At 44.6% G+C, this 21,147-nt stretch overlaps 1 protein-coding gene and 1 long non-coding RNA gene across 3 annotated transcripts; one reads left to right on the top strand and one right to left on the bottom strand.

Moving 5' to 3' along the window:
- Positions 1 to 273: 273 nt before the first annotated feature.
- On the bottom strand, positions 274 to 1,221 carry LOC120093744 (uncharacterized). Its single transcript, XR_015626065.1, has 2 exons — positions 1,137 to 1,221; positions 274 to 624 (listed from the first exon to the last, which is right to left on the bottom strand). It is a non-coding gene; the product is annotated as an uncharacterized LOC120093744 (long non-coding RNA).
- Atp5mc2 (ATP synthase membrane subunit c locus 2) lies at positions 704 to 9,217 on the top strand. Of its 2 annotated transcripts, none has more exons than XM_087555624.1 (5): positions 704 to 1,840; positions 3,825 to 3,894; positions 6,061 to 6,138; positions 6,628 to 6,821; positions 8,953 to 9,217. In XM_087555624.1, exons 2-5 carry the CDS (start codon positions 3,856 to 3,858, stop codon positions 9,065 to 9,067), a joined length of 426 nt encoding a protein of 141 aa, XP_087411750.1. In that variant the 5' UTR covers positions 704 to 1,840; positions 3,825 to 3,855; the 3' UTR covers positions 9,068 to 9,217.
- Positions 9,218 to 21,147: the final 11,930 nt, after the last annotated feature.

Genomic DNA, 21,147 nt, shown 5'->3' with positions numbered 1-21,147 from the left:
AGTGTGGTTATTCCTAATTGATCCCAGGACTCACAAAAGGGAGATACAGGCCTTGTTTACCCTCAAGTTTCTGACTCGCAGATGTTGGGGTTTTTTTTTGTTTGTTTGTTTGTTTTGTTTTGTTTTTTTTCATGCTCTGCTCATCAGCGAGATAGGGAAAACAAGAAATAAGTTAAAGCCGAAATAGCCGTGACATTTTGCTATTAGCCCATTGGGACAGTTCTCTTCTGTACCACCCAATGTTGCCAGGGTCCTTAGGGTGACAAGAAGCCAAAGTGGTCTGTGATTTTATTTCCCCATGCTACATTTTAAACACAGAACCCCAACCCTCACTGTATGGTATAAACAATTTCTGACGAGGCTGGGTTGTTTTTTTTTTTTTTTTCCTTTGCGCATGCTCGGGAAGTGGACTCGAGTCCAAGACTCCAAATGCCAAACAGTCCACACTTCCCACCACGTTGCGGGTCGGCCTTCTGTGCAGAGTTGGCGGCTCTTCCGCACACGGTGGGCTCCTTTTGTAGCTTCTCCTGTTGGACACCAGATGGCGTACTTGTTTCCCGAGACACCACCAACCTGGCAGGGGGAGCTGTAGCGCCCGGGCCGATCCTTTAGCTTGCGTTCACTCTATCCGCGGGAAAGCGACTCGTTGGCTCTAGTCGCGCATGCGCAGAGCCTTCTCCTGGGCTTCCCGTGCCCCCACCCCCTCTCTGTCTTCTCTACCCTGGGAGCAGGTAAGGCCTTGAGGCCTCGCGTCCTCTTCGTGCCGCGCAGGCGCGCGCAGCAGTACCCCTTGCGAGGACGCGTGGCCGCCCTGACCTTGCTAGCTCCCACCCGGGGCCTCGCACCCTCGCGGCTGCTGGCATCCCCGCGCGGAGAGCTGCCCCTTCCTCGTGTCTATGACCTCTAACCGCGCGGGCCTGGCGCCATCTTGGGTGTCTCACGGGGGTTGGGGGTTCTGCGGCCGGCGAAAGCCAAATGCTGGCATGCGTGTTCTCTCGGGACGCGAACCAAGGCTTTAAGGATAATGCTGTTTGCTCACCCTCACGCCTTTCACCATTGTTATAACCCCAGATTACCCCCTCCTGTCTTTGTTTCCTCCTGTCAGCCTGAATCAAAGTAGACTTTAGTTTTTGTACCTTGCAGACTTTGAACCGCAGGGCCTCTGGCGCTCAGAGCAGTCAAGCCACCATCTCCCCTAGTCAGCATCCTGCAGTTCGAAATAAACTGAATGTGGCGTAGGGTAACAGAACAGGCTAGCTGCCTGTGCACCGGTGGCTTGAAACCAGGGCAGAAGTGGGACCTGTTGCTTTAGAAACTGTGGTTGTAGTGAGTGCCTGCCTTTAATGAAAGCCCTGACATGCTAATGAAGTTGGAAATAAAATTTTAAATGGCGGGCTAGAAATGGAGGGTTCTGATAGGCAGCAAGCCCGGAGGGTGGGAGCAGTTCAAGTTTTAAAATGTATACCTGCCAGCCAGAGGGAAGGTTTAAGGAACGGAATAAAATGGAGAGATGACCACTTAGGAATTAAAAGATATAACCTTAAAACTTGTTTTTGGAAAAACGTCTATTTTGGCCCCTTGAAGGCCAACTCTATAAATAACCCTTGTTTACCCCAAACTTGTGATCCTTCTGCATCAGCCTCCCGAGTGCTAGGACTACATGCATGTACCACCATGCCTAACTTCAGACCTCCCTCTAATCATGTGTCTGAAAGCATGCATGCGTGGGTGCTGAGAAGTTAATGTGGAGGGGCATTTCCACTTCACCTTCACTTTTTGAGATGGGATGCCTTACTGACCTGAAGCTCATCCACTCAGAATGAAAGCCAGTCAGCTTCAGGTAACCACCTGTTTCCATAGGTACCCAGCACTAGGGGTGTGGCAGGCACAATTGAACCTGAGTAGCTGGGCAGCAAGTTTGGGTTTAGGTTTCGCAAAGACAAAAGGCAGGATTTTGTTGGTAACAGGGTCATACTGTGTGGCCTGGAATTCTGCCTTCCAAGTGCTGAGATTATAGCATATCCAGCAAAAAGTAAAGTTTTAGACAGAATGAGGCCTGAAGACAAACATTGGTATAAAAGTAAAAATTCGGGACTTACAAGTAGCGGATCTACCCGTGGGCGGGTTGAGCCCAGTGTATGTAAGGGAAGTGTATTTAACAGGCCTACACTTTGAGTGTCTTAGTTTGTGGAATATTCAAACTTCAGAGAGAAAAAGTGGGGTGGGGGTGTGTGGCTTGGTGGTAGAACAGGTTACCTAGTGCACACTAAGGTCCTAGGTTCTACCTCCAGTGTTCCCTCCCTCTGAGGGAGATTACAGAGTTACAATCCTTTCTCTCCCACTGACAACCTATCAGTGTTGTCAAGACCACGCCATTCTACACCTTAAATATAAAGATTGGAAAAGTTGTTTAAAATATTGGCACCAGAGATCTTGTTTTTAGGGGCCGGAGAGATGGCTCAGCAGTTACAAGCAACTGCTGCTGTTCCAGAGGTCCCATGTTTGGTTCCCAGCACCCATGAGATGGTTCTTAACCGTTAACTCCAGTTCTAGGGAGTCCAGTGCCACTCTGGCCTTATTGGACACTAGGTATGCATGTGGTGCACATACATAATACATACATACATACAAATCTTAAATTATTTTATTGTGTGTGAATGTACAGGCACACATGGTGCCGGTAGAGATCAGAAGACAGCTCTTGGAAGTACTTCTTCCACTGTGTGCTCTAAGAGTCAAACTTGGTTTATCAGGTTTATCAGGTACATGGTTTTACCCTCTGAGCCATGCTGCTGGCCCAGTGACATGCAATTCTGGTATATATACCACCTCTCAGATAATTCTGATTCAAGGGGGCTTCTCGATTCACTTGGGGAAAACACTGTCCTAAACCTTTAACTTATATTCTTCCTGTGGATCTTAAGGATGCAAAACTTAGTACCCCTTAATGGAGTGGTAAGATTTTACAGTTGGTACTTATTAGATTAATGCCAGGGTTTCTCATTGATTGACTGTATCTTGTTAAAATAGAAATCAGTATTTTAAAGAGATGCTAAAAAGTTAGTTGGAAAACTTCAATGAAAGAACTCTCCCAAAAGTTTAGGAATTCTATTGGGATGGAGATACAACCAGCACTAGACTGACTAGTATGCTTAAGGTCTTGACTAGTATGCTTAAGGTCTTGACTAGTATGCTTAAGGTCTTGGGCTCCAGCCATAATACTTCCCAGACTCTGCCCAATAAAAATGAATACTAGTTCTTTTTTGTTTTGAATCAAGGTCTTATTTTGTAGCTCAGGCTGGCCTAGAACTTTCTGCAATCTTGCCCTTGCCTCCTGGGTGTTGGGATTATAGGTGTTGGAGCCACCATACACTGCTTCTAGGTCCAGACACTGAGACCAGTAAAGAGATGCATTGAACCTAAAAGAAAAAAACTTGGAAGCAAGGGATACTGGGAAAATTATGTTGACAATCCCAAATGGTGGAGCTGTGGAAATGGGCAATGGTTCTTTTTTTTTTTTTTTTTTTTGGTTCTTTTTTTCGGAGCTGGGGACCGAACCCAGGGCCTTGCGCTTCCTAGGTAAGCGCTCTACCACTGAGCTAAATCCCCAGCCCCATGGGCAATGGTTCTTAAAGCAGGGAGCAAGAGAATACTTGTCCAGGCCATAAGAAAGTCACTTGATGTCAGGATTCTGATGTCACCTGTAGTGAAATCTGTCATTTGGCTCCCTTAGCTAATGAAGCTTCCTAGAGCTCCTCTTCGGGTGTAAGGATGAGGTTTAACTAGCAAAGCAAGGTGTTTACAATGTTGCTTCTCATTTCCAGCTCTTCTGCCTTTGCCCCTCACCCCTGAAAAATGTATGCCTGCTCCAAGTTCGTCTCTACCCGCTCCCTGGTGAGTACATTTTCTGGAAGGATTTTAAAGGGCACCTTGTTTCTTCACATAAGAGAATGCCAGTGATGTCCAAAACTTTTAGTATTGTCATGTACAAATGTGTTGGACTGCCTTCATAGCTTCCCTAGGGTGCTTGCAGTCTGTGGGACATGCCTGTTACACCTCGCTCTTCACGATGGACTAGGGGAAGGTAGATGAGATTCTGTGGTAGAGAAGGCCTTTTGCTATGGTTGCTGGCAGAGGTGAATGTTTGCTAGGCTCTCTGGTCCATATTCTCTGGAGGCCAGTTAATTTGCATCTAGATCATGTAATTCCACTACATGTTCATGGAATTCGAACTCAGGCAGACATAGTAAGCAAATAGTATGTTATATAGCTTAAATAGAATACACATTGTCTAGGGGTCCTTGCTTGAATAAGGCTTAGCGAGGACTTTATGCTGACAATTTAAGTCTCGGAAGGAAGCTCAGGTACTCTCTGGAAACTTGTTGGGCTCAGAAGCAACAGGATGTTAGAGATTTTAATAAGATGGTGGAGGCTGTTCATAAATTAAGGGCGATGCTGTTGTTAGGTATCAATTACCAAGCACTTACTGTGTGCCTGACACTGTTTACCAGTTTGTATACGTTACATTTATTCCTCAGAACCCTGAGAGATTGTTACCATTTGACAGGTGAAGAAATAGGCTGAAAACTATTAAGTAACTTAGCCCTTACATTGCATACCTGATAGAAAGTTAACATTTGGGTTTGGAGAGATAGCTTAACAGTTAAGAGCACTGTTACTCTTGCAAACAAGTTGGGTTTGGTTCCTGGCATCCACATGGTAGTTCACAACCATTGTAATTCCAGTTTCAGGGGATCCAGTGTCATCTTCTGGTCATTGTGAGCACCAGGCACCCACAAGGTGCACATGCATATGTGTAGGCAAAACACTAATACACACAAAAGAAAGTTACGACTAAAGGGTTAGAGATACAGCCCAGTGGAGAATGCTTGCCTAGCATGTACAGAAGCCCAGGGTTTGGTCCCTAACACAGAAAAAAGGAAAAAAGAAAAAGGCAGACACAGCAGCTCATGTCTGTAATCTAGAACTTGGGAGGATGAGGCAGGAGGATTGGTTGGTACAGATTTAAGACCAGCCTGGCCTACAGTGAGATCCTGTCAAGAAAAGGTATGTAAGCATCTTAATTCTGTCTGTAAAGGCCTGGCTGTTATCTTACCATGTGTCTTAGAGAACTGTCTTGGGGTTGAAGAGAAAAGGCTGTCAGGATGAGGTGAGGTTTGAACTTGGTTCTTCACGTCCATTTTCCAGAGGATACATACATTCAGGGAAGAATACCCTAATCCTTGGCTTGCTTATGAGCCAGCTATTGCCGGTAAATGTCTCCCTTGTTGAATGAAGCAGATAATTCTGGGGCTTAGATTTCTGCTGATTCTCAAGAGGGTAAAAGAAAGAATACCGCTGACGTGGTGGCCTCCTGTGGCACCCACTATAAGGAAGAACACCTTGTTTCCTTAAAGCAAAACCCGAAAAGCAAACAATGGCCCTGAATTCGGACTGTGTGTGTTAAGTCCTGGTACTGGGGACACTAAAGCCAGAGGGAGCTGAGCCTGGTGCCTCAAGGTCAGCTTGGGCAGCATAGCAGGATTTCTCTTTTAGGATTTGTTTTGTTTTTAAAGATTCTTTTTCGGTAGAAAATTATTTTATGTGTATGAGTGTTTTGCTTACATATATGATGTGTGTGCCCATATGTGTGTCTAGTACACAAGGAGATCAGAAGAAAAGCTGAATCTCCTGTAGCTAGAGTTAGGGATGATTGTGAGTCGCGTGTGGGGGTTGAAAATTGAACCCGGTCTCTACTGTGTTCTTAACCTAAGGCATCTCTCCTACCCCTTTATTATTATTGTTGTTAGTGTTAGTGTTGTTATTATTTTATTGTTTTGAGACAGGGTCTCTCTCTGTAGCCCTGGCTGGCCTGGAACACATAGAGATCCGCCTTTCTCTGCTTCCTGAGTGCTAGATTAAAGGTGCCTACCTGTCTCCTAAACAAGCAGTTCTGACTAAATCTGAAAGAATGGAAGGGCATCAGAACGTCCTACTGGCAATGCTTCTGACAGTCACCGCCACAGCCTTCTGACCCTCCTGTCCTTGTCATTCCTCTAGATCAGGAGCACCTCTCAGCTGCTGAGCCGTCCGCTCTCTGCAGTGGAGTTGAAGCGACCACAGATGCCCACAGATGAGGTACCTTGAGGTGGAGTTGGGACTGTGGTTTGGTGGGGAGGGGTAGAGAGGGTTACCTCCCAGGACCAGTAGGGGGAGTGCTGAGGACAATCACCACAGGCTGACCTTGGCTCTAGGTAGACATGGAAGGCAGTGAATTCTCTGTTAGCAACTGCCTCTGGTAGTTCCTGCTTTGGTGGACCTCTGTCCACTTCCATTATTAGGCCTAGTCTGCTGACTCAAGTGTTGGGGCTCAAGAACGGGCTCATGTCTCAGACTTAACACATCTAGACCATACTGAGTCATGGAGGCATTTGAACTCCACCTCCTACATTATAAAGTTATCTTTCCAGCATTTTAGGGAGGTTTTCAGGGAATTAAATGATTTTTTCCATTGAGAGAGGAACATCAGATTTGACAGCCTAGCAATTTGAAATAGTACAATGTTTCCAAAGCAAAACAGTGGATTGATAACAAAATTCCTGCCTTCTCTCTGCCTCTTTGTCACAGGGCCTCAGTTGCTTGGCAGTCCGGCGGCCTCTGACCTCGCTTATCCCTAGCCGCAGCTTCCAAACCAGCGCCATTTCAAGGGACATTGACACAGCTGCCAAGTTCATTGGAGCTGGGGCTGCTACAGTTGGGGTGGCCGGTTCTGGAGCAGGAATTGGGACTGTTTTTGGGAGTCTCATCATTGGCTATGCCAGGTAAGGATACCTGGGCCTCTGTTGGCTCTGTTAAGTGTTCCAAAGGACACTAGAGCGGCACTGTCCTGTGCAAAGGCCACTAGCTCAGTGTTGTTGCTTTTTATTTAAATTTCTGGGTTTTGCTTGAGATAAGAGTAAACCAACTTGTGCCTCCACATGTATGTGTTCACACACTTGTGAGTGCACACATACATATACACCCACTCACTCCTAAATACATAAATATTTATTTTTACGGATTTTTTTTTTTTTTTTTGGTTCTTTTTTTCGGAGCTGGGGACCGAACCCAGGGCCTTGCGCTTCCTAGGTAAGCGCTCTACCACTGAGCTAAATCCCCAGCCCCAAATATTTATTTTTGTTTCCTCATTATGTTGCCCTATGTAGCCTGGAACTCACAGAGCCCTGCTTGTCTCTCCCTCCTGAATGTTGGCTTTAAGGACATGTATAGCCACACCTTTAATTTTTTTTTTTTAATTTGAAAGCTACTATAAATACTATACTAGGTGTGACGATACAGACCTATAATGCCAACAGTTGTGAGAGAGAGGCAGAGCAGTCTGCTGCTTTGGGTTAGCCTGGGCTACCTGGTGAGTTCAGGCCAACCTATCTGTGAGACTCTGTCTCACATAAAATTGAGGTCCTGCAATTCTAAGAGCTTAGGAGGCGGAGACAACCTTAGTTAACAGTGCAGATGTAGCGCTTGCACATTGCCAAAGTCCTGTTGAGTGACTGCAGTGTAGAGTAGGAACTGGCAATCCAAGTCTGAGGCTGTAGTTGGACCACAACCTGGTTTTCTTTTTTCCGGAGCTAGGGACCGAACCCAGGGCCTTGCGCTTGCTAGGCAAGCGCTCTACCACTGAGCTAAATCCCCAACCCCACACAACCTGGTTTTCTGTGGTTGAGTTAAACTGTGTAGCCCTGGCTATCTTAGACACCTGCTTCCCCAGTGCCGGAATGACCACCTAGTTTTTACATTCTTTGAAAGTATTTTTAAAAGCATCAAGAAGAGTTTGCATGTTCTTACAAAGAAGCATCAGAGTCTAAGGTGCTGGCTCGATGTGTATCGGTGCGCTTCACCATGTGCACAGTTATGTTTATGCTCTAGAATAAATGTTAGGACAGTAGACTGTGGTCCCCAAGCCTCAAGTGAACACTCTGGCCCTTACAGAGAAGGTTGCCATCCCTGGGCTCCAGCCCAGTCAGTGCCATAGCCTTACTTCTGTTTTCCTCATCTCGGGGAGTTCCTCTTGCTCCTGGGACAGCTGCTTCTGCTGCTAGCCCTACTGGTCCCCGGCACCTGGGACTATTTAGTCTCTACCACCTCTGGACAAGTCACTGAAGAACTAAATTAATCCTCTAGAGGCCAGCAAGTTACCTTGCTGTCTGGGGAAATGGGGTTATTTTTTTCAGAATTTGCATTAAACAGAAAACCTGCTTCCTTCTACAATTCTGCTAAGAGTTGTGCTGATTTACTTTACCCATAAGACGTCTGTAGATACCAGGGTAAGGAAGATGAAAGTTATCTATTGCTTACAGTTAGCACATAGTTGTCCTGTTTGGATTCATATTATGAATATATCATATCATAAATACCATTCAGCATCTTAAAGCCCCAAATCAAAGCTGTGGTGGCACACACCTTTAATTGTGGCATTCGATCTACCGATGGAATTTCAGGGCAGCCAGGGCTACACAGAGAAACCCTGTATCAAAAACCAAAACCATTAAAAAAAAATCTTGACTATTTTCAGATGACCAAAGAAAGTCAGCCCTTGGCTTCTCCTGCTTTCTGGAACAGTGTTATGCCCATAGCGCCCTGGTATACACTGGGTGTAAGCACAGTCCGTGTCCTGTTAGGGTTCTGCTGCTTGAGAAAAAGCCATTTTGAGTATTCTCCATTCTGTTCTGGCCCTGAATGTTATGTATCCAGACCATAGTTGTAAGTTACTGTGGTAGGAGAGCCCACTGGGGAGGGCAGTGTTTGCACACAGGCTGTTTAACAGCCTCTTAGATTGTCTGCCTCCCCCTTGTTCACTTCCTGTAGAAGCTTGAAGAGGATTTTCTGGGAGTTCACCTTAGATGTTTGGCCTTTTCCTTGTGTGGACTAGAAATTCAGTCTTCTCTTTTCCAGGAACCCCTCTCTGAAGCAGCAACTCTTCTCCTATGCGATTCTGGGCTTTGCCCTCTCTGAGGCCATGGGGCTCTTTTGCCTAATGGTGGCCTTCCTCATCCTCTTCGCCATGTGAAGCAGCTGTCTCCACGTCCACCTCCCATGGTTCTTCCGTGTCTCGTCTGCCCTGTGTGTTCCTTTTCCTGTGCCTCCCCAAGAAGTCTGGGGAAAGTGCTTGGCTCAGGGTTTGACAGAGAGAAGACAAATAAATACTGTATTAATAAGATGTTTCTTGAGTCTCTTGTGTATATTTCTTCTCCACAGTTGGCAGAGTGCCGTGGTCAGAGTACAAGGCCAGCGTGGTGATGGTTCTAAATTCTGCAGGAATCTGGCTGGGCTCAGTCTTTTTTTTTTTCTTTAAGTTTTTTTTTGCAATGTATTTTATGTATATGGGTGTTTTGTCTGCATGTACATCTGCACACCAGAAGACACAAGATTCCATAGGACCACAGTTTTGGACTGTTGTGAACCACCATGTGGTTGCTGGGAGTTGAACTTGGGAGCTCTGGAAGAGCAGCCAGTGTGCTTACCTGCTGAGCCTTGGACTTATTCTTTAATTCTTTGTTTCAGGAAAGTTCTATTAAAAATAGCTGTCCTTTTCGATAATTTTTACCTGGTATGATCTGCTACTTGCATTGGAAGATAGGGGTTGGTGCTTAAAATGGTTACTAAAAGGGTTTTGTTATCTGCACTGATACGATTCTGCCCCAGGCCCTCTTTGTCACTCACCTGGTCAACTTCGTGTGCCTCCAGTCAGCCTGCTTCTAGTTTCTTCCAACATTAACTTCTACTGAATGCCAGGTAAATCTTCCCTTAAGAACAGGATCGAGGGGCTGGGGATTTAGCTCAGTGGTAGAGCGCTTACCTAGGAAGCGCAAGGCCCTGGGTTCGGTCCCCAGCTCCGAAAAAAAGACCAAAAAAAAAAAAAAAGAACAGGATCGATTTTGTCATTCAAAATTCACATGTCACATACCTCATTGGCTGGAAACTCTGTAGATCAAAACTCAAAATAGTCCTCTTATCTCTGTCTTCTGAGTGCTGGGACTACAGATGTGAGCTACCATCCTTAAGTATTGCTAGCCTCAGGTCTCAAGTACTGAGGACTGCAGATGTGTAGTAGCACACACATTGTCTTTTGACCCCATACACTATCCAGAACGTACTTTAAAATGCCTTCCTGGCCTTCCCTTGTTTTCCAACCCTGTCCTTGCTCTGCTCATCTCTGGGTTTTGAATCTTTGCTCAATTTCCCCTTCAGAGTTGCTTTGTCATGAAAGACTTGTCTTAAATGCTCCCTTCTCTATAAAACTGTTAACTATTATCCATCTATCCTCAGTCAGATGAGCACGAACGCATGTAAAGGGCTATAGAACACATTATATCCCCTTTATAATACTCCTATGGTAAATTGTGGATTCCGGTATATAGGGACGTTTACATGTGTGCACATGCAACACATAAGTAATTATTTTTAATAGGAATGGTAATCTAGGTGACCATAATGTTTTACTTTTCAGTCTTGTTGAGGTCTGCAAGCAGAAAGCCAGGCATGATATCAAAGACCTATCATATCAGCTGAGGTAGAAAAATCAAACTTAAGGCCATTTTCAGCTACTTGAGGAGTTTGAGGTTAGCCTGGGCTACATGAGACTGTCTCACACCTGAGACCTGCATTGGAAACTAAGATGGACAATCATGGATGTGGTCTTCTGGCCTCCACATGTAAGCACACACAAGTTACACAAAAAAGCCACCAGCAGATCCATTCCCATCATCCTTGACTTTGATACTGTGCTTAAAGGGTTGAGGGGAATAAAAGGTTTGGTTCTAGAGTTATACACTGTCTGCAGTTAACTCTTCTGGACGATGGGGCTGACTTTTGTCTCCAGCCAAAAGTTAGTACGAAGTACATACATACTTAGAAGTAAGCAGTAGCCCTCCCTTCAGTTTGGTCACTTGAATTTGAACCATGGTGAGAGGCTCTTCTGCCCTATTTTATTTCCCTTCTTGATCCTGGAACTGAATTGAGCTGAGTGAGGCTTTTGGAGAGTGCAAAGCTCTGGCCCACATGTTTTTGTTCTTAGGTGTTAATGAGATGGTTCTGTAGACACTTGCAGATTTATTCAGTAGTCAAGACAACTGACTCCTCTCAGCTGAGGCCCCAAGAGTCGGAACCCAAGTTGCCACCAAACACACCAAGGTGTGTTTTATTTATAGTAATGGATTTAAGAGCAGATTTCCTGAAGATCTGTCCAACTTTCATATCCTTGGTTTCTGCTTGGCCTGATTTTTAAAATAGCCCATGATTTGAAATCAAGAAGTCTTAAGAACTGATTTCTCTTGTAACACTAACCAGCTCTAACCAGTAACTTTCCAGGACTTCTGTTTTTCCCATCTGTAAACTGAAGTAGTGCTTCTCATCACAGGAATTATGCAACAAGGTATAATAAATACTTGAGTATTCAAAAAGGATGGTGTTGTCAGAATTTAATATGTTGATTTTAATTTGTTTTCTCATTCTTCACGGGCTTCACTTTCTATTTGGGCCATTTTGTAGGCTGCTCTCCTTTGTGAGGAAGGGAATTCTGTAATCTGACAGGAAAGGTGCTTAGAAATGAACCCAGAGATGCTGCAGGCAGGGACCTGCTTTCCTGTTCTTAAGGGCTCAGAAGAAGTAAACGATGCCCTTTGAAAATCATCTAAATATTAAGCTGGACATGGTGATGCACACCTTTAATCCCAGCACCTGGGAGGCAGAGGCTGATATATTCCTGAGTTCGAGGCCAACCTGGTCTACAGAGTGAGTTCCAGGACAGTCAGGGCTATGCAGAGAAACCCTGTCTCAAAAACAAACTCATTCAAATGCTGCATAGTAGTGAGGGAGAGCCCGACCCCAGCTCCTCTCCCAGGATGGCTATCTCAAGGGCGTCACCACAAGCAAACTGCCAACCAGTAACACTTGTGATCTAGCTTGAGTTGGTATCTAGGAAGCTAGGGCAGCTGTGTGTGACCTTGGATCAGGGAGCTGGGAGAAAGGAACGTTCTACTTAATTCTCCAAGAGGGAAGAACAGTAGCAATTGGGAAATATCACTATAGTCCTAGTTTGAGCCATATCTCAAAACACCTTGCCTTTCCCCAATCTGCTCTGAGCACACACCACTGTTCAACCTGGTATTCCCACCAGGTGGTAAGGAAAAACTAAAGCCTGAGAAGATCTGTTAGTCCCCAGGTAGCCCTCAAAGTTTCCTTATTTTTTTCCTTATTTTCCTCAAATTTTTCCGGTAGTGGTGGCAAGAACCAGGCAGATCTCTGAGTTCAAGCCTCGTCTACAGAGCAAGTTCCAGCACAGCTAGGGCTACACAAAGAAACCCTGTCTAAAAAAAAAAAGCCTTAATTTTTTTTGAACATTTACTTCAAGACACTGGGTACTAGTATATTGTGACCAAGTGTCCACTTTAGAAATGACAAAGGCAGTTTATAGAATACTAGTCCCAAGGCAGAAGTACTTTCTTGGCCTTACCTCATACTCTAAGTCAGTCAGAGCTGCTTTTTTCCTGTTCCTTTTCCCTACAGGAATCATTTTTTCCCATCTTTTGATTAACTGCTTTGATAGGCAGGGATTTTCACATGTCTTGTTCTGTGAGTCTTGTTCACTCGGTGCTGTTGTGGCATGCACGTGGACTCGTTTTCTTCTTTTGTTTCTGTGGCTCTGGAGTACTCCAGGCTAGCTGGCCCTGAAGTTTCCAGACTTCGGAAAGAGCTGCAAATTACAGATACATGTTACTACTACACTATTTCTCTTGGGGGGGGTGGGGGGTGCGCCATAGTCCTGATGTGGACGTCAGAGGGCAACTGCAAGGAGTCAGTTCTCTCCTTCTAACATTTGAGGCCCAGGAATGGAATTTAGGTCATCAAGTTTGGCAGAATGTGTCTTTTATCCCTGAGCCATCTTCCTGAATCCAGCTGTTTTACATGGATTCTGTGGATCAAAGGTACTCTGTTAACCGCTGAGTCATCTCGCCAGCCTTAAGCAAAATTCTTCTAAATGAACCTTTACAAAGATCTAAGCCAAACATGGTAGCATACACTGGAAGGCTGAGGCAGAAGAATCTTGAGTTTGAGGTCTGTCTAGGGTGCATAATATGACCCTGCTTCAAGAACAGAAGAGGGGGCTGGAGAGATGGCTCAGTGGGTAAGGGGGCTGCTCTTCCAGAGGTTCTGAGTTCAAATCCCAGCAAGCCTCACAACCATCTGTAATGGAATCTGTTGCCCTCATCTGGTGTGCATGAAGTCAGGGTACTCATATACATAAAATAAATCTTTAAAAAAACAAAGCAGAAGATAAAAGACCTGATGGCATAGCTTTAAGGTAGAAGAATATTTGCCTAGTATATGTGTACAGAGCCTCTTGTTTCATTCCCCATACCTCAAAATAAATCTTTAAATAGGCCCTGTTGTAGTCCCCAGAATCTGTACGTTTGACCCCACTCCCCTGCTTAGGTAGTGGGAGGCCGCATGGGCCACATCCAGTCACATTAATAGCTCAGAGCTTTCCCACACTGTCAGCGTTAGAGGAAATCAGATTTGAGGAAGTGATCTAATGGACAAATGTTTGCTTTGTAGCTAGAGAGGACCATTTGCAAAGATAGAAAGCAGTCTCTCTGCTGATAATAACCTCTAACTATTGGTCAGAGCATCTTGCAACTGCAAGAAAAGACTCTCTCAACAGGTAAATCAAATTCCTTTTTCTCAGAATCTCCAGAAAAAAAAGGCCCAGCCCAGACAGAAAGTTGCCTCCTAACTTCACTAGATCTAATGTAGCTCAAGAAATCTAAATAGGAAAGGCACTTAACTCAGAAGGGCATGCTTCAGAGCCTTTCAGTTTGCATAAAGTAGGTACCTTCTTCTTTGGTGTTTAAGAATCAACACTTGTCCAGGCATGGTGGCACATGCCTGTCCTTGCATTATACAACTGCAGGATGTCATTGGGAACAAGAAAAAGAAATCTGGACAATTTCTAAGGTCTCTCAGTGAAGATTTTTTAAAGATTACCATCCCCATGGCTATCTTGAAAACAGGTACATTTCCCCGCTCCTGTGTCTGTTTTACCACACTGGTCATTTTCTGGGGGCTCTGGGCACGCTTACTTTAGCTGGCACAGCTCTGCCCGTGATAGATATTTTTAACCGTTGTGGATTATGGCCTTCCAGGAACTGCAAAGCTGCTTTTACAGAAAGACTCTCTCCGCACATCTTGCTGAGGCGGGTGTGGGGAAGTTGGCTGGAGTGAGGTGTTTGTATAACGTGAAGGAATGGTTTCTGAGTTAAACAGACTTGTGGCCCCTCTACACTCCTATGGTTTCTCCATCCGCATCTCCCAAACACCTGAAGCAGTAACTTCGAGTTTCCAAAACATAGCAGCAGAGTAACAAACAGCTAGCCCCAGCTCCCTTAGCAACAGGGCAACAGTCATTAGGGATTTGAGGTAGGGAAAACTTTACAGCAGGGAAAGTTTACTCAGTACAGAAGACTCAAGGGCTGGAGATGTTCTCTAGTGGCGGAATGCTTATATAGCATGAACCAGGCCCCCCCGGGTTCAATCCCTAGAACCACAAAAGCCATAAAAGGCTCAATGCTGCTTTCAGAAAACAGTTCGACCCTGTGGAATCTGGATTGAGAGTTCCAGAATCCGGGGCTCAAGTTACTCCCTGAGCTTTTGTCATCGTCCTGTTCCGTGTGCTCCTTCCCTGGTGAAATGAGGTTGCATCTGCCTCCCTGAGACGCCACAGAATAAATGGAATTAGTATGACTTTTCATCTGCTCTGTTTTTTGCTTTGCTTTAATCTTTGGTTCTGGAGGTTGAACTCAAGGCACCACCACGCTAAGCATATGTCCTACCATGGAGCTGCAGACACAGCACAAAATTAGGTTTTAAAAATGACTTGTTGGAAAGCTAGACCTGTAAATGCTCTCCCTGTCTCTGCTGTTTCTTAGTTACCAGTTTACCGAGAGTAACTTAACACTAGGACTCTCTGCCAGCACTAAAATTAGACCACTCTTCTTTTCCCATCTTGCTTTTGTTTAGGGGATGTGGGAGAGAAGCTTGCCCTGCTAGATCTAGCTAGTGAAGATGAAGGAAAGTTCTAGAAAGCACTTTACCTACTAACCTGCTACCACCTTTTCATAATCCAAATTTTGCTCTGGGATTTGATCATTTGACTCTTGTGGACATGTACCTGAGAAATGTAGGGAGTGGAAGAGGATGAAGAGAATTGGAAGCTGGGACAGAAACTGGGCTTCTGGGCTCTCCTCCCCTTCCCAGCCTGATAGGCTGTCAGACTCCCCTGTCAAATCCCTGGAGTTTACTCCTCAGCACATAGGGTGGGAAGGTCAAGTAATGGGCACCTTTCCTGCCCAGAGACACTGGAATAAGGAACAGCAAGGAGGAACTCAATCTTTTCCAGCTGCAACCTAGAGAGAAAAGGAACAAATTCTTCACCAGGGAAGATTGTGTAAACACCGCCTTTGGCTGCAGCCATAGTGCTGGTGAAGAAAAGAAAGAGATCTTTGTTTTCCCCTACCCCAGCCTAGCACAATCGGAGAACTGGGATTGTTTGCTTTGGCAGGGAACTCCCTGCCTGGAAAGACTGGTGAGGCCTCTGTCGGGTTTCCCTTTGGTGCTGGGAAGAAGACAACCCCCAACTTAAAGCCTCTACCTAAGGAAGCAGTGGGGGGAGCAGCTGGCCTGAGGAGGCTTCTGGCACGTTCTGTAGCTTTGTTCGCTGCCTTCCTTCTGACTCTCCTCTCCATACAGTTTGTTAGCTAAATTGACTTCCGTCTTCCTGTCTCTGAGGGTCCTTTTAGTTCTTGTACTCATGTTCAGTTGCAAAAGAAACTGCGTTTTTTACTGGCCCCGGTGGCTGCAATCCCAGCTCTTGGGAGGTAGAAGCAAGGAGATCAGAGGTTCCAGGCCAGGCCTGGTTACACAGAGGGTTTGAAGCCAGACTACACTACAATACGCTCTGCCTCAAACGTGAACACCTCACTACTGCCCTGGCCTCCCCCAGAACTACATATCGATCGAGCAAAATGATATCAGGGCTGCTCTGTAAGGAGTCTCAAAGGGGAGTCTAAGTCAGCTGGTCTTGCTGTCAAAGGCCTGTGGTCCTAGCAGAGAGACAGGAGGGGCAGGAGTTCAAAACCAGACATGGAGACATTGTGAGTGTGAGGCCAGCCTGGACTACATGAGATCGGGACTCCAATAAACTGAAACGAAAGAAGGGGGCTCCTGGGTCCTCTTGTCCATCCTGTGCTCATTGGGAACAGTAACACATAATGCTGACAGTTGTGGTAGCAGACCTGTACCTTCCTCTGGCATAATTCCCACGTGCGTTTGTGTCCACATCCCCCACCATCATATTTGCAGCACAGAGGATAAGTACTTAAGCGCATGAATTGTGAAGCGTGTGAAGTTCAATCTGTAATGAGTGGTAGCCCTGGCTCCATTCACCGTAGAGAGCCATCTCCTGAAAATCAGTTCTGCAGAGTTTCTTCTTGCTTCCAATGTCTCCCTTCAGTCCACACTACACATTACTGCTCCTAATTATCTTTGGAAACATGGGCTTGATCAATTTCCCTCCTACCAAAAACAAAAACAAAAACAAAAACAAAAAAAAACAAAAACAAAAAAACAAAAAAAAAAAAAAAACATTGAGTTCCAGTGACTAAACAGACTACAGAGTCCAGATCCCTTTTAGTGGTAAATAAAATCAGGGTATCCCGAGTGATTTCTTTCTCGACTCTTTTCTGTCTGCCTCCTGTCACCCACTTACCCAATTACCACAAACTCCAAGTCTCCTGCCAACCTTCACACTGTGCTCACAGACTCCCTCACGTCTCTCCTTCCTCCACGACTTGCCTCATTCCATCGTGAACCCAGCAGGCACTCTTAGTTCCTCTCCTCTGGGTTGCCCGCCACTGTAGTCTCTCACAGGGGACTGTCATAGCCCCTCTCCTGGCTTCCATGCTTTGGTCTGTGCCTCCGCCCTAGGACAGCCATCACTTATAGCAAGACTACATTATTTAGAATAAAATGAACTATGACAGGGCTGGGGAGGTGGCTCATTTGAGAAAATGCTTGCAGCATAAGCAAAAGGAACTTACATTTGGATCTCCCGTACCCCTCTAAAAAGCCAGATGGGTAGTAGTTCACTGCTGTAACCCCAGAGCTGAAGAGGCAGACACACACAGACACAGTCATGTTACCTTCTATAACTGTATGATTTAGACATTTTTATTCCAACAAGTTCCTTTGAAGCCTTTGCAGTAGTTTCACCACAGCTTCCAACCGCCTGATTTCTATCCATGAAGTTTGCTTTCTCCAGAATGTTCTGAAAGGCTTTTGAGTCGTGCGTGGAAAGGCATCCATGTTTTCTGTGTGCATTGGCCCTTATTGCAAATGTGATCTCGTTGAACGGTACTGTACTGTAACTTCTTTATCTGGTCATCAATTGATGTAGGCTCGTGTGGGCTATAATTCAGAGTATTACAAAACAGCTGCTATAAGTATTTGTGTGGCTGTATTTATATTTCTGTCAGATCTCTGGCTTATGTGGTAATAAGTATGGGTGGACTTTTATAAGAGATTTCCAAAAACTATTTTCCAAAATAGGTATATCACTTTGAACTCCTACCAAGGGTATGTGAGCATCGTAGCTGCCCCACATCCTTTCCAGCACTTCTTTAGTCTGTCAATATTTTAAATTTTATCTATTCTATGACTCTTTTATATAATTATCAGCTCTGTTTCTTCTTTTTAAATTTGGCAAAACCTTTATTAATGTCTTTTGTTAATTCTTAAGACCAATCTTCCTATCATTAAGTAATGATAGTTTTGTTTGTTTGTTTGTGACATCTCACTAGGTACCCCAAGTTGGGCTCTGGTCTCTCAAGTGCAGTAATTACACGTGCGTACCCATTTTAAAAAAAAAAGATTTATGTTTCTGTATTCAAAAATAATTCCGTTTTACTGGAAATTGCAAAGAGTTTGCGTTTTATCGGGCATAATGGTATATGTCTGTAATCCCAACATAAACACTCATATGAACTTGGTCACATCACACCACTTCACTCTCAGTGTAGGCTTCACGAAGAGCCAGTTTTTTTTTTTTTTGTTTTTTTGTTTTTTTTTTTTTTTTTTTTTGGTTCTTTTTTTCGGAGCTGGGGACTGAACCCAGGGCCTTGCGCTTCCTAGGCAAGCGCTCTACCACTGAGCTAAATCCCCAACCCCGAAGGGCCAGTTTTTGTCTGACCATTCTCTATCAAATTTGTGCAGTGAATGGCTTCAAATGTGGTAGGCAAGATACTAAAACTTTCATCATGGACGTAGGTTGGCCATATGGCAATCACAATGAAAAAGTGTGTGTTTAAGGCAAATGAACTGAATGGATAGTTCTCAAAAGAAGAAAGAAAAATCATGCTTTTCTTGTTTTGTTTTGAGTCAAGGTCTTCCTGCAGAGCTTAAGGCTGGCTATGAACTCACTGTGTAGCCTAGGACCGCAAACTCATGATCCTCCTGTCTTGGCATCACAAATACTGAAATTGGGGGCTCACACCAACATGCTTGGATTTTTAATTCTTTTTTTAAATTTATTTACTTTTTTTTTTTTTTTTTTTTGGTTCTTTTTTTCGGAGCTGGGGACCGAACCCAGGGCCTTGCGCTTCCTAGGTAAGCGCTCTACCACTGAGCTAAATCCCCAGCCCCCTATTTACTTATTTTTATTTTATGTGTATGAGCGTTTTGCCTTGCACTGTGTTCATGCAGTGTCTAAGGAAGCTAGAAGAGGGTGTCCTCTAGAACTGGAGTTAGAAATGTGAGCCCCAACGAGGGTGATGGGAACTGAACCCAGATTCTCTGGAAGAGCATGCTCTTTTTTTTTTCCCGGAGCTGAGGACCGAACCCAGGGCCTTGTGCTTGCTAGGCAAGCACTCTACCACTGAGCTAAATCCCCAACCCCAAGAGCATGCTCTTTTAACCACGGAGTGGTTAAAAAGCCATGGCTTTTTAATATTTGACTAAAGAATAATTCCAAACATACCTTTCTTACTTGCCCTCCTACCTTTGTCCCTCCTGAATAATTCAGTCCTAAAGCTGTCAGGTCTGGGTTATAGTCCCTCAGTAGAGTGTTTACACACACACACACACACACACACACACACACACACACAGAGAGAGAGAGAGAGAGAGAGAGAGAGAGAGAGAGAGAGAGAGAGAGAGAGTATTAGGAATCCAGGGATTTAGGAACCCAGTAAGAAGAGCAGCAACAGCAACTCACTTTTGGGGGTCTCAGAGACTGCGAAGGACTACGACATCTCTAAATATCTATGGAGTTAACTCTGGCTCATGGAAGTTGTAAGGGTAATGTACCTCTATGGATAGAGAAAGGCATCTATGGCAGAGGTAGGGACAGCAGTAACAGCATCAAGAGACTGGTTGCACAGGATGGGAATTTGACCAAATAAATATCCAAAGGATAAAATAAGTAAGATTTCTTCCTGCCAAAGGTCTCCACTGGGAGATAAGTAGATTTTTTTTTCTTTAAGCAGAATGAATTGGAAGTGCCGATGTGATGTACCATGAAATATATATTATATGCAATCTATATTTCCCCCTCTAATTCCGTTTACTGAGGGCTGAGGAATCATAGCATCCCAGCATTGTCAATCACACAGGGCATTGATTTCTCAACAGTGTACTTCATTAAAAAGAATCGTTGTCCCTTGAAAAAGATTGATCCCAACTGGGGTTGGGAGATACAACCTGAGACACCTGGTTGTGCCCCAGAGTGTAGTGCTTACGTAAAAGGTGATGGAATTGTGTGCAGACACGGGAGCCATGCTGAGGGATGCCAACCTGGACCCATCCAAACATCAGCAAACAGTCATAACCACAGATGTCACAGGATCTCTGAGTCACTCTAACAGTAATCAACTGAAGGAGATGAAACTTCCTCCCCTCTAACCTAACGAAGAACGCAGAATTCAAAGGTAGTGTTTAGAGGGCTGGACAGATGGTTCAGTGTTTAAGGGCACTGCTTGCTCTCACAGAAGACCTGGGTTCCATTCCCAGCATCCACATGGTGGCTCACAACCAGTCGTAATTCTGTTTTCAGGATTCAAATGCCTACTTTTGGCTTCTGTAAGCCTGCATGAACATAGCGTACACACATACACACATATGTACATGCATGTGTATAATTTTTTATTTGAAAAGATTGCACCTTTAGTAATCATCATAGTAATAATCTTAGAAGCCACAAAAAAATCTAAATACTAAACCAAGTGTGTAGAAATGTGTTGAGAAACTGGATATACCTGGGTCTCAAAGTAAAGCTCTCGTTAATTACCAAGGAAAAAAGTAATTTTATAGCAGAGAAACTTTCTCAGACATTGTGCCATTATCAGTGGATCAAACTCACTCACAGGTCACATTAAAATAGAGGTATAATCAGAACCTCACTTCTGGACCAGATGTAGTTGGCATTCACAAAGCCCCGTGTTTGGTCTCTTCTAGCTCTGAGTTAACCAGGCAGGAGCCAGTGCTACTGCAAACCTCTAATCCCAGCACTTGAAGAGACAGAGGCAGAAGGACCACAGGGTTAAGGTCATCCTCAGTTATGTATTCGGTTTGAGGTCACCCTGAGCCACATGTCTCAAAATACTTAGGACTGAATTGGACAAAAGACTCGAAACCATGCTGAAATACATGAGACATTTGGTGAGACACTAAGGGCCTAAGTACAGGCTGGGGAGATGACTCAGTGGGTAAAGGCACTTGCTGAGTAAGCCCTGAATTCGACACTATTTTAAACTGTTGTGTGCGTGGTGTTGGGCATCCAATCCAAGGCCTCATGTATGCTAGGTAAGTGCTTAACAAGGACGCATCTCTAGCCCTCTCTTTCTCCTGTTTCAATTGCCTTTAACACCTTTGCTGAAGTGTAATTGTTTGTGTGTGGGTAGAACAGTCCAAAAAGAACAAAGAATATACTTTTCAACAAATGATTCTGGAGTAATATGAGAAATAAAATCACCTTGCTCTTTGCCTCATGGTACATACAAAAGTCACCCGAAAATGTCAAGATGGAGCCAGCTGTGGTAG

This window comes from Rattus norvegicus, chromosome 7 (assembly GCF_021556685.1).
Source record: "Rattus norvegicus strain SHRSP/BbbUtx chromosome 7, alternate assembly SHRSP_T2T, whole genome shotgun sequence".
NCBI lineage: Eukaryota > Metazoa > Chordata > Mammalia > Rodentia > Muridae > Rattus > Rattus norvegicus.
This window is presented reverse-complemented; position numbering and strand designations above follow the sequence as displayed.

Coding starts and splice junctions, on each gene's coding strand:
- Atp5mc2 (XM_087555624.1), top strand. CDS start 3,856: ATGTATGCCTGCTCCAAGTTCGTCTCTACCCGCTCCCTG. Junction 3,895..6,060: donor TCGTCTCTACCCGCTCCCTG/GTGAGTACATTT, acceptor TCATTCCTCTAG/ATCAGGAGCACCTCTCAGCT. Junction 6,139..6,627: donor CACAGATGCCCACAGATGAG/GTACCTTGAGGT, acceptor TCTTTGTCACAG/GGCCTCAGTTGCTTGGCAGT.